The sequence below is a fragment of the Sphaerodactylus townsendi genome, linkage group LG13, assembly GCF_021028975.2.
Source record: "Sphaerodactylus townsendi isolate TG3544 linkage group LG13, MPM_Stown_v2.3, whole genome shotgun sequence".
Classification (NCBI taxonomy): domain Eukaryota; kingdom Metazoa; phylum Chordata; class Lepidosauria; order Squamata; family Sphaerodactylidae; genus Sphaerodactylus; species Sphaerodactylus townsendi.
Genome location: NC_059437.1, coordinates 41812286 through 41824986, shown reverse-complemented (window position 1 = coordinate 41824986; position 12701 = coordinate 41812286). Strand labels below are relative to the sequence as shown.

The 12701-nt window shown below is 45.3% G+C and overlaps 1 protein-coding gene across 1 annotated transcript; it reads right to left on the bottom strand.

The window, feature by feature from the left end:
• Nucleotides 1-697: 697 nt before the first annotated feature.
• LOC125442477 (peripheral-type benzodiazepine receptor-associated protein 1-like) lies at nt 698-7242 on the bottom strand. Its single transcript, XM_048513843.1, has 3 exons — nt 5647-7242; nt 2984-5427; nt 698-833 (listed from the first exon to the last, which is right to left on the bottom strand). Exons 1-2 carry the CDS (start codon nt 7240-7242, stop codon nt 2998-3000), a joined length of 4026 nt encoding a protein of 1341 aa, XP_048369800.1. The 3' UTR covers nt 698-833; nt 2984-2997.
• Nucleotides 7243-12701: the final 5459 nt, after the last annotated feature.

Here is a 12701-nt window from a genome sequence, read left to right as displayed (position 1 = left end):
AGCTTGCGAGCCAGCATGGTGCAGTGGTGAAGAACCGGGGGCTGTAATCTGGAGAACCAGGTTCGATTTCTCACCCTCCCGTGTGAGCGATGGAATCTGATCTGGAGAACCAGGTTTGATTCCCCACTCCTCCACATGAAGCCTGCTGGATGATCTTGGGCTAGTCACAGCTCTCTCAGAACCCTGTCAGCCCCACTTACCTCACAAGGGGCCTGTTATAGGGAGGTGAAGGGAAGGCTGATTCCGCATGGGCCAAAAACAGCAGTGTGAAAACGGTGTGAAAACTGTGTAAAAGGGTTTAAAACAGTGTGAAAGGTTTATACTGTTTTCACACTGTTTTCACACCGCTGTTTTTGGCCCATGCGGAATCAGCCGAAGACACTTGTAAGTCACTTCGAGACTCTTCAAAGGTAGAGGAAACCGCGATATAAAAGCCAGCTCTTCTTCAGAATCTCTGTCAGTTTCTAAAGAACAGCAGAAGCTTGGAAGTGCTTTTGATTGAAGGGGACACACATATCTTCTGAAGTTGAAACAGAAATAATATCTTGCAATCTCATTTCAAAAACATATTTTATTTTAAAAACGAAGATGAATTGCCCTGCGCCATAGACTATTAAATATTAGACATGTGCCCTTACTATTAAAAATGGCAATACTTTAGTTTTATTAACACAAAATGAAAGGTGCAGAGAAATTAATGGGCTGTAATAAATATTTTGGGGGCCAAATAATAGGAACATCTACCCAAAATGTTTCCAAACCAGTCTTGTGATATGACTTCCATCTTAAACAGGAACAGCAGCAGCAACAGCCCAGACTCCAGCAAATATCACCTAGATGATGCAAATATAAATAAATGAAAGAAAGAAGTAATACAGATTAATAAACATTCCAGTCTAAAAGGGAAAAAAAAACTAGAGTGAGAAACATTTGGCAATTTTGATATACCAGCAGCATTTAAGCATTCTGTATTTACTAATCAGAATTCCTTTGCAGACAGGCGGACTCAACTGGCATCCAGAAAAGATTATCCAAAAATTCACATGGTGGGCCAGAGGTTGCTTCCTTCCCTTTCTCAACAGCAGGCCTCTGTCCCTGTCATGTCACAAATTACTTCCCCCCCCCTTTTTAAAAAAAGATTTCATTAACAATAATGATACTACATAAACAAAAACAAACCAACTCATGTTGGTACAATGTTGTCATTTTAAAACAGGCAGCTGTTAAGGCCTTTACCAAGGGAGCTCTTCTCCTTGGAGCAGAGGGTGCATGATGCACCGGGCGAGCGCCCCTGTGGGGGTGTGGCAAGGGCGTTCCGGGGGCGGGGTGTTCCGGGGGCGGGGGCGTTCCGGGGTGGGGCAGGGCTGTTCTGGGACAGGACGGGGCAGAGGATTCACCAATGCACCAGGCGCGTTCCCCCCTTTCTATGCCTCTGCCTTGGAGCTACGGCCCCTTCCGCACATGCAAAATAATGCATTTTCAAACCACTTTCACAACTGTTTGCAAGTGGATTTTGCTATTCCGCACAGCTTCAAAAAGCACTGAAAGCAGTTTGAAGTGCATTATTCTGCATGTGTGGAATGAGCCTACCAGTCATATACATTAATGTCTTAGCGCAGTTTACAGTTTTCGTTGAAGAACTTCTCTATCCCAGTCCAGAACAAAAGTTTCTTAATATGACACATCATTATAAGCTTAGTCTGTTTGGAATATCTTTAGATACATAATAGGTCAAAATTTATTTCAGTTATTTTTAGCTGCTTGTACTAAATTTATCCTGGAAAAAAACTTTCTCAAAGGAGTCCATTGATCTTCTTTCTTTGAGGTCTCATTTGTCTGTAATAATAATGATATTAAGTCTAGATCCGTAAACATAAAGATCTTTTCATACTAATCAAAAATGAATGTTTTTTCTCTATTCTTCCATTACAACTTATTTTCTAAGACTCCTGTAAATCTAAAACTCAGCTTAGGATGCTATGTTTGCCGACTGAAAAATAAAGAAGACTGCTCACCTATATGCACATAAGCCTCTTGTACACACCCACAAAATATTTCAAATAATTAAACCCCATTGAAATTTAAAATGGATATACATGCATCTGAGAGCTGGATGTGTATTTTGTGAATATTTCCTCCACAAGATATGCCCACATCTCCACTGAGCCACTTTTTGGGACATAATCCACAATTCAGTGACTCCGAAGACCAAATTTTTAAACCCTGAATCTCTGTGTGCACAGAAATTATAGATTTCTCACCTGGGCAGAAGTCCCACTGAAATCAGTGGGACTGATTTTCTGGTGAATGTGCTTTTTGGCTCAGCGTGCAAGGTTTGAAATTCTAAGGTCTTTTAACTTAGAAGTTATATTACAGTGACACTATTAATTCTATAGTAAAGCTGCCTCCACTCTATTACAATGGCATACTTCTTTTTATATCCAGAATGGGCGGTCCACTTTTCTTGTACTTTAATAGGCTGTCATATTATCATGTTATTTTAATTCAGAGGAAATAGCTTTCTAAAAGATTAAAAGGTATAATACATTTACACTAATCAGAGTCCATCATTATCTATGAGCATAAATACTGCGATATTTATGGCTACCAATCTTGATCCTCTTTGATCTGAGATTGCAAATGCCTTAACAGTCCAGGTGCTCGGGAGCAACAGCCACAGAAGGCCATTGCTTTCACATCCTACATGTGAACTCCCAAAGGCACCTGGTGGGCCACTGCGAGTAGCAGAGAGCTGGACTAGATGGACTCTGGTCTGATCCAGCTGGCTTGTTCTTATGTTCTTATGTTCTTATGATAATTTTCCACTTCTACATGACAACTAATTTTCTATACAAACGTTCAACGAGGTGTGCGTTTTTTTAAAAAAAAACTGTTTTCAGGCTACGCTTTATTATGTGTTCAGTTTTATGCTGTCACCAAGATTTTAGACCTGTTACTTTAGTTCATATATAAATACACTAACCTCTTCATGAGTTTTCATTCTTCATAAGCTTTCTTCAACAGCTGATTTCTCACTTCTACACTGTCAATACGCATTTCAGAGACCATATTGCAGGGAACAAACCCTTTCTTTCCATCACATTCACCTCTGTAAAAACCGTCAGCGTCTTTGTCTCCGATCACTTTTAGAACCTGTCCTTTTTTAAAAGCTAGCTCTTCTTCGTCTGCATCCGAATTAGGTGACATAGTAGTGGGGTCGTAGTCAAAAAGGGCTACAAATAACCTTGCTCTATTGTCACCGACTGAGTCTCCGGCGGCAACGTTCCTTCGGGGACTGGAATTTGTCACTGTTTGATCTGCTCTCAAAGCCATAATTGTGTCTTTTGCCAATTGCGCGGGAGGTTCTGGTTTCTCCTGTAGTTTACCGACATGTTTGCCAGAAACGCTCGATTTATTCTCTTGGTCCTCCTCTTCCTCTATATCCGAAAGATAAGAATTGTGGCCGTAGTCACCAAGAGAGCTCCACCAGCTTCCTGTTCTTAATGTATTGTCTTCCTGTGCTTCAGCTTTAGACACCGTTAATTTAGAGTGTTCTGAAGATGACTGCTCAGGCTGCTTCTCGGGGGATATCTCTGGTGCCTCCTGAAGACAGACGATGCCTTCCTCTTTGTGCTTCCTCTGTCCAAACTCCAGAGAAGAAAATCTGGGTTCAAGACTCAAGCGACTTGCATCACGGTTCTCAAGAGAGCTTTGATAAGCCGAATCTTCGGCAGTCATCATCACACATCCCTTTCTGCTGTCCGGTTTGCTGATCATTACCATATTTTTAGTCACGCGTGCTTCTGATATTTTCTTGCTGGTGTCCTCGGTGAACGCCTCTACCGCTGTTGGGATGGAATTGGACACACACACGGGAGAGTAGCAGGATGAAGTTGTACAGGTAGTTACAGAGACTGGCCTGCCTTCAGTTTCTAAGAATTCTTTGAAAGCCAACCCAGAGGCACCAAACTTTGAGAGTAAAGTGCAAGGAACTTTTTGCAGAGTTGATGGAATTAAAGCTGGCACGGAATCCTCGGACTCTCCGAATGGAGAAACAGTCCTTACTGAAACTGTCTGAGGACCTTGGAGCATCTTTATTCGGGAAGCTTCTAACGATACACTTCCAGCTGTAGGTGACATTATTTCGGTTGCTTTCTGCCCATTGATATAAACAGCGTAGCCTGTGACTTTTACTCCATTCGACGACCCTGATGCATTAATTGTTACTGGTATCCAGCTAATAACGAGAAGGTCCGCAGAAGAACCAGCTTGGACTTGGACATCAAGGGGAGCATCAGGTGGTCCCGCTGATGGAGTCGTAAATGTAACTTCTATGGATTTCTGCTCCAGCTCTCCCTGAGGATACACCAACACTTCATTAGGCACAAGAGGTTCCACTCTGACACTGTACTGAGTGTTGGGTCTGAGGTTTTGGAGAGTACAGCCGTAGATGCCGGCTTTCGTCACATCATATTCCTTCTCATTAAGATACACTGCATGAGTATAGTTACTGTTGCTTGGTAACCAAGTGATTTCTGCTGATGTGGCAGTAATGTTCCGAAGATTCAGGAAAGTCAGTGCAATCCGGGAAGGATTACCTACAAGGAAAGTACAGCGCATTATATCAGAACGTCCTTTGTTCGTCAGACTTTGAACGGAGATTCGATAAGTTCGCAGCTTTAAATCCAAGTTCTCAATGACTGTTTTCCTCTCACACCCGTTCTTCACATTTTGACGTAACTCTGTATCGACATAGATGTTGTAGCTCAGTATTTCTCCCCAGCTATCTGGCATCTGGGGTGGATCCCAGCCTATCACGATGGATCTTGCAGACTGTTTGATAAGAGTCAGATTTTGGGGACAAGGCACTGCTTCTTGGACTTCACATAATGGTACTTCTGGGTTGTTAGACAGAAGACTAACACACGTGTCTTCATCTGGGCTGTTGCTTTTTTCCTCGCTACTGGCACTTTGGCACGGGAAAGCTGTTTCGTGGAGTGGGTTGCGGGAAACATCGCTTGGCTCCAAAGGAATAAAGCTAATTAGGTCATTTCCTGCAACTTCCTCTACTGCATTTGAGGGTACCAGCCCTCTTCTGCCGTCTGTCAACTCTCCCATGTAGAAGCCATCTTCATCCATCTCTCCACACACATACACATATTCTCCCGCTGTTAGCGGAAGTTCTGCCTCGGGATTCTTATTAGGGCCGTCGAAAGGATCATAACTGTATCGTGCTAAAAAAACACGAAGTTTCAAAGGACTTTTGGTCACATCAGCGGAAGCCGTGGATATGCAGTCTTCATAATTGGTGCTGTCACGGCAATGGTAGGTATCTTGTTCCCATTTTTCTGGGCAGCTCCTTTTGGTGGAAATGAACGTTGCTTGAGGCAATTCCGATTCCAGAATCCCACACTTCTTTATTTGTGACTGTTCAAGTTCGTGAGACAGGAGACTGAAACGTTTAGTTAGACTGTACTGATTTCCCAGTTCTTTCACCTGAGCTTCAAGCAACTGTACTTCTTCTTCGTATTGTCTTTTTATTTCTTTTTGTGCCTGCTGCAGCTGTTGCATTTCTTCTTCCTTCTTTTGCAGCTCTGACAAAGATTTCTCATGTTCGGATTGCAGCTGCTGCCGGCTTTCTGCTACCTCTCTCATGTTTTTAATTGCTTGCTCTAGATTCTCCATTTTGACTTCCAGTCCGTCGGACAGCCGAACGGCAGCATTTCTCTCATCAGTTGCCTGCACTAGTTTCGCCTTCAGATCAGCATTTTCATTGGCAATCTTTTCGGCCCATTTGTTGTTCTCGTGGAGCTGAGAGTTTTCCTCAGAGATCCTGGCAATTTCACTCAAGACTTTGTTCAGTTTCAGTTCAATGTCGTCGCACCTTTTGCGTTCTTCCTCTGCCTCGGGTTTAGGGTCTTCGTACTGCTTCAGCAAAGCGAGCTCTTGGAACTTCTTGGCGCATTCCTCCAGGCGCTTGGCGATGGCCGCCAGCTCAGCCGTTTTCCTCTTCAGCCATTTCACTTTGTCTGGGAAGATCTTCTTCCTCAGCCGCACATTCTGCTCGCTCAGATGAGTGCATCTTTGCTCTAGATCCATCCGGGCATTCAACAGGTCCGTGTTCTGCTTCATTAGCTGGACGTAACTATTGCCGGACAACCAGTTTGGTTGTGGCAGGACGTCTTCAGCACGTGCTCCAGCGGGCCTCCAACTGTTCGCCTTGCCTTCTGGGGGCAAATCCACAGAGGTCTTTTGCTTGGCCCGCTCCTCAACGTCCAATTCTTTATTCAGTGCAATCTTGGGGGGCTGCTCTGGACAGCTGCTTTCAGCGGGGCTCCCTTCTGCTGGTGGTGGGTTGTGGCAAGGAGACTCACATTGGCTCTGGCTGTGAACCAGGGAGCAGGACTTGGATACTGCAGCAACATCTGGGATGCAAGCGGCAATGATACTCTCCAAAGACTGGGGTCTGGCCCCAGCCAGCTGTTGGGGTGAGGAGGCTTGCCTGAATCTCTGTGGGGAGCCAGCAGACAAAGGCTCCCCTTCAAAGCGCTCCAGAATATACCTGAGGAAGAGGCTCCGCTCCAGCTCCAGCTCGGCCTTCAGGTGGCGGATCTTAGCAGCTTGATCCCCATCGACCTCCCACCGGAGCTTGCCGAGGACTTCTTGAAGTTTGGCGTGGGTCTCGGAGCTCAGAACCCCACTTGAACCTCCTCCTTCTCCACGGCTGCTGCTGCCACGGCTAACCAACTCCTTGGCTAGCTGGCGCTGCAGGTCCCGTGCCTGCCGCATGGCAGCATCGCGTTCCTGCTGCAGGAGTTCCTGGGCCTCCCGCAGCTCTGCCTCTTTCCAGCGCATCAGCTGCCGAATCTCGGCCTCACGCTGCCTTGAGTTCTCTTCCTTCAACTGGTGGAGCTCACGGGCCCGCTGCTGCTCCCATTTGGAGCGGAGCTGGTCAGCCAACATCTGCCGGTCTTGTTCGGCTGCTTGGCGCAGCTCCCGGGCCTCGTCGGCAAAATGGCGCCGGGCCTCTCGAGAGTTCAGGCGCTCTGCTTCTAGCTTGGCCCTCAGGGTCTCCAGTTCACGCCGGTGGTCCTCATGGAAAAGCGATGGAGATGGGCTGTAGCCACCACTGTTTGCCTCGCAGCCAGAGGACTGTTGGTAAGGTGCTTTTTGTGGGGGGTGTCGAGGGGAGCGTGGGGACAGAGGACTGCCACCCCCATCTGATGGATTGGCCTTGTTCATGGCTGACTAAATGCGGGACTCCTCTTGCATGAAATGGTATGAAAACAGTCATCAACTGCCTCAGTGGAACATTCTAACCAGCCCCCCCCCCCCCACCAATGTCTGGTTGCTCTTGCCATAAATGTGTGGGCTTGTGCTGAGGACAGTTATATGCTGACGGGGGATATTCTGCACACTCCAAAAGGCACCCTCAGCTTTATGTTTTACTTCATGTTCCAAGGCTGAACTCTTGACACAAAACTGCTGACAATTCATGCGCTAGTTTAGCCAACCGTTAAAGTTACACAAATTGTCAATGGCTTCAAAGGCTTATTTCAGCCGCAGAGTAAGAAAATGCCGTAGTCATCCATATATGTGACATTAACTCATTCCCCTATGTTGCAGAGGCATTCCGGTACACCAATCTCCTGAGACCATGTGCTAAGAAAATGGACCACTTTGCATTTATTTATTTAGTAGAACATATTGCTTCAAAAACCGTGTTTGTCAAGGCTGCAAATCCTGGGAAATGCTTAGAAGCAAACCCCACTGAATTCAGTGGGGTGCCTGGGCACATACGTAGGATTTGGCTGCACAATATATCTCTGGTTAATGCTGTTTGGTTCCTTTAATACTGTATTTACAATCTGCTTTGCATTGTTATCTGTGTGCATGTCTGTGTTTATTTGGGGGTGGGGGGGGGGGAAGGGTGTCATCCCAGCCACTTTCCGTCAAAATTTTCTGAGGGTAACAATATATGAGATTTTGGAAGATATGTGAACAGATCTTTGCCTGTTTTTAAATTGCTAAATAACAGCCATTGGAGGCAACTGATTTGGATCCGATAAAGTGTAACTCTTCTCTGCTGCTTCAATGGCCATTTTTCTAGCCTTAGTTTGAGTTATTTGCCCACAAGAGGATCACACAGGTTGCTTGTCTGTTGCAAATATGTATTCTGCAACAAGCTAAATCCAGATCTTCATATGGGATACTCTCCAAATAGCCTGACCGGCTGAATTTTTATTTTATATTCTTACAGTTATATCTGAATTAATGAGACTATACTGGAACAATACTTCTGGTGGATCACAAATTAAATCTTACTTCTTGGCTTTAAAATATTTACCAAATGAATTTGCTCCATCCAGACCTCAAGAAACATGGCAGTCTGTTATTCAGTAGGAGTTCAGTAATGCCAATTTCTCAATAGCTTGAATTCACATTGTTTCTCTATGAATCCCCATTCCATAGCCTCATATCAGTCTGTTCTGATTGAAAACACATATATGTTTGTTTGAACCACTTAGAGCTAATATTTTTATTAATTTTATTTATTTATTTTTCAAATTTATATCCCGCCCAACCCCCGAAGGAGGATAAACGTGCTGTATACAGTTCCAGTTAAAGGTGTAAGGGCAATATTTAGGATTGAATCCAGCCTGTTTTCTCACTGGCAATAAAGGGAAGACCCTCTACTGGGGATTATGAGATGCGCATGGACTAAATGCCATGTGAGATGTGGCAACCGTAGAAAGGAAGGAAATCAGGTGAGATTAAGTGAAAAAGCTGGTGGGATCCTTATTATTTTAGTTTATTTATATGCTGATCGGAAAAGACAATAATGCTAGGAAAACTTGAAGGCAGCAGAAAAAGAGGAAGTCTCAACATGAGATGAATTAACTGTGTAAAGGAAACCACGGCCCTCAGGTTGCAGGGCATTAATGAGAGGATATTTCGAAGGACATTGATTCATAGGGTTGCTACTAGGCACAGAAGCAACTTGCCAGCGCTCGACACACAGTTATGGCCAGAATGTTAACCCTGGGGTGCAACCTGTGAGTTCAAGAAAAGTGTTGCCACATTCATCATTAAAACAAACAGCATGCTTATGAACTCAGAGAGAGATGCATGAGAGTTGAACTAAAATTTACAAATGGGATTACAGGAACCGGATGTGTATGTGGTACAGGGAAGTGTGTTTGGATCTGTTTGTGCCTTCATGCCAGGAGGGAGCCTGGCTCCAGCCGGGGAGGGTGGGAGACTAAATCGAATAAACTAAACTAAACTCTGCTTCAAGGAGTTTTGGCTGCAAGCGAAGCGATCAGAGATGTGTGAATGCTAAGCATTGAATTGCTAAGAGGGTGCCTTGGAAACACCCCCCCCCCCTTTCATCTTTTTCTGCTTCTTTTAGGTGCCTGGAAAGCAGCCAGGAAGCATAAAAAGACCCAAGGGGAAGTGTTTTGGCCTCCTTTGAACTGAGAGTTTCTGTTTAAATAGAATTATAACTGGATGTCAGCACTAAGGAGAAGGTGCTTTGCGGGGCAAGTCCATTTGCCAGAGCTTTGATAAAATATATATGTATAATTTATGCTGCTGTTCCGTTAATCACACTCTGTACTTAAGACGGCGATTAAAGCCCATCACATTAATTTAATTGAAAAAAACTCAGGGAATTGTACTAGATTTTCCCCATTAAATTAAAATTACAGCCTTCAATTAGATGTCCTAGGTGTCCATTGTTGTTAGCAGATAATGGAATTATTATGGAAATTGCGATCTGCCCTCTTCTGATCCGGCTACTGATGTCTTTCTCTCTCACACGCTCACATATGCTTTCTCCTTTTTCCAAGCCTAAATGTAATTATATTCTCCCCCCCCACCCCTTTTTCTAGGCTGACTGATATAGGCAGTATTCCAAGGAGCTACATGTGGTCCATCCAAGAGCCTGAGTCCACTCGGTGAGGTTTTTGACTATTTTTCATTGAACCTGGTAAACCCATGTCACAAATGGTTTCAAAAGCGGTTTGTCCTGCAATACATTGGGGTAAGCTGGGATGCAGTAGTTAGAGAGTTGGTTTAGGACAGCGATTCTCAACCAGGGTTCTGTGGTACCCTGGGGTGCCGTAAGCATGTCCCAGGGGTACCGTGGCAACACTACTGGCCCCCCTTACTTTTGTGGTGTCTCCTGCTGGTGCCAGCAAGGACATGGAACTGGCCGGGGGTGGGGGGGACCTGCTGCAAGGTCAGCAGCCACTCCCCCCTCCCCAGTGCTTCCCTTCACCCTGGGAGTGGAAGGCATGTGGGGTGGGGTGGCAAGAACGGGCACTGGGAGGGGAAGGTGGGGGGGATGACATGGGTACCGTGAGATATGAAGAGTGAGGTCAAGGGTACCGTGACGTTGAAAAGGTTGGGAAACACTGGTTTAGGATATGGGGAACTTGGGTTCAAATCCCCACTGCTCTATGAAGCTTGCTGGGTCGGCGTTGGCCAGTCACTCACGCACAACCTAACCAACATCACAAGATTATTTTGAGGGTCAATTGGAGAAGAGGATGATATATTCTGAATCTGAGGTTCCTGGAGGAGGGAGAAGGGTGAGATTGACAAAGTTCAACACACGCATAGTCAATGCAGAATAATGCACTTTCAATCCACTTTCGCAATTGTTTGCAAGTGGATTTTGCTATTCCGCACAGTAAAATCCAGCTGCAAAGTGCACTGAAAGTGGATTGAAAGTGCATTATTCTGCAGGTGCGGAAGGGGCCATAGAGTGGGATCCGGCTGATCTTTTTGACAAGTGAATACTTCCAGTTCCCCATTACACTGCCCCAGGGGGGTCCCCCTAGCAACAACATTTGAGGGGGCATTTTGAACTGCAACAGGAGGCAAGATTCTTAACATCATGTTTTATTCTTCTGTTCCGCTTATAGCTCCTGCTCTACTTCTCCATCATTGTTCTTATATCCTACACTGCTTTCCCCCCTCAGTACAGAGGGTCCCAGAAAGCCAGAGTGGTGAAGTGATTAAAGTGTTGGATGAGGATCTGGGAAACCCAGGCTCATATTCTCACTCTTCCATGGAAACTTTCTGGGTGACTTTGGCTCATTCCGCACATGCAGAATAATGCACTTTCAAACTGCTTTCAGTGCTCTTTGAAGCTGTGCGGAATGGCAAAATCCACTTGCAAACGGTTGTGAAAACGCATTATTTTGCGTGTGCGGAAGGGGCCTTTGAGCCAGCCGCATACTTTCAGCCTTGACCCTAGCAAATATTTGGATGGGAGACCACCAGGGAAGCCCAGAGTTGTGATATGGAGTCAGGCAATGGCAAACCACCTCTGAATGTCTCTTGTCTCTAAAACCTTAAGGCACAGGTGTCAAATTCGCGACCCTCCAGATGTTCATGAACTACAATTCCCATCAGCCCTTGCCACTATAGCCAATGCTCATGTTGGGAGGGACTGATGGGAATTGTAGTTCATGAACATCTGGAGGGCAGTGAGTTTGACACCCCTGCCTTAAGGGGTCACCATAAGTCAGCCGTGACTTAAATGTGAAATTAAAAAATAAATAAATAAGGGGTTTAGCCTGGTTAGCAACAGCCTTGCAGGGGTGTCAAACTGACTTGTTAACGAGGGCCAGATAAAATGGATGTGACTTGGTTGGGCTGAGTCCAGGATTGGGGTGGGTGCCTCAGCTGCTGAGCCCCCAGCACAGCCCAGATCAGCTGGGGGGGGGGACCGGCTGCCTCAGCTGGCGATACTGCAGTGGGCTCGCTAGGCCAAATAGGGAGCAGGGGGCGGGGGCGCCCTAAACTGAGCTGCGGACCTGATAAGGCTTCTCAAGGGGCTGTATCCAGCTCCTAGGCTGCATGTTTGACACCCCCAGCCTAGTTTCCCAATTGGAGTAATCTTCAACAGTAAAATAATGTACGGGATAGCTATTAAAACACAACACACTCCTCTCCTTTAAAATAAAATAAAAGGAATAGCTCATTATGCCCAAAATCAGTTACAAAATCCTAAGGCCTTTTAGGCAGTCTTCTTTTGTGCGTCTTTTGATTACCGGAGTTGCCCAAGAAGGATTGGATGGTGGGATAAATTCTGGTTTTCTCTGTTCTTCTTTTTCATCTGCACTATCGGGCTTTCTAATCTAAAAGAAGAGTCAGCAATCCTCTTCATGTGCTGCTTCCTGGACCTTAGGCAGTCTTGAGATGTCCCATTTTCTTCCATCCTTGAGGATACAGAATCCCCTTGAACGTCTGTTTTCTGCAATGAGCTAGAATACCTGAAATGTCCCTTTATGTCATTGTGTGGTTGTTTGACACAAAGGCCCCAGTTTTAAACTTGCGAGCTCTAGCTCCCTATCTATGTACTAGTGATAGTTATCTTGCCTATCTTTAATGTGTTCAGAAAGACTGACATCAGGGAGCTTGTAGGAAAAAGAGAGTTGTGGGCAACGAGTTCATCTGGTATTAGCCTTCCACACTCTCAGCCATTCATAGGGAGATACAGCCGACACAGAGCATGGAATAGTTTTGTAAGCAAATAATTCTCCTGTAAAGCTGTTGGCTGTGGTTTTATTTGCTTTCTGGCAAGCTGTCGGCATTCCTTTACCACTCGGTTCATTATTTCAACAAGACCAATGGTTTTGTGCTTAATACCAGCGGTGTGAAGGTATATTTGCATTTCAACAGAGATT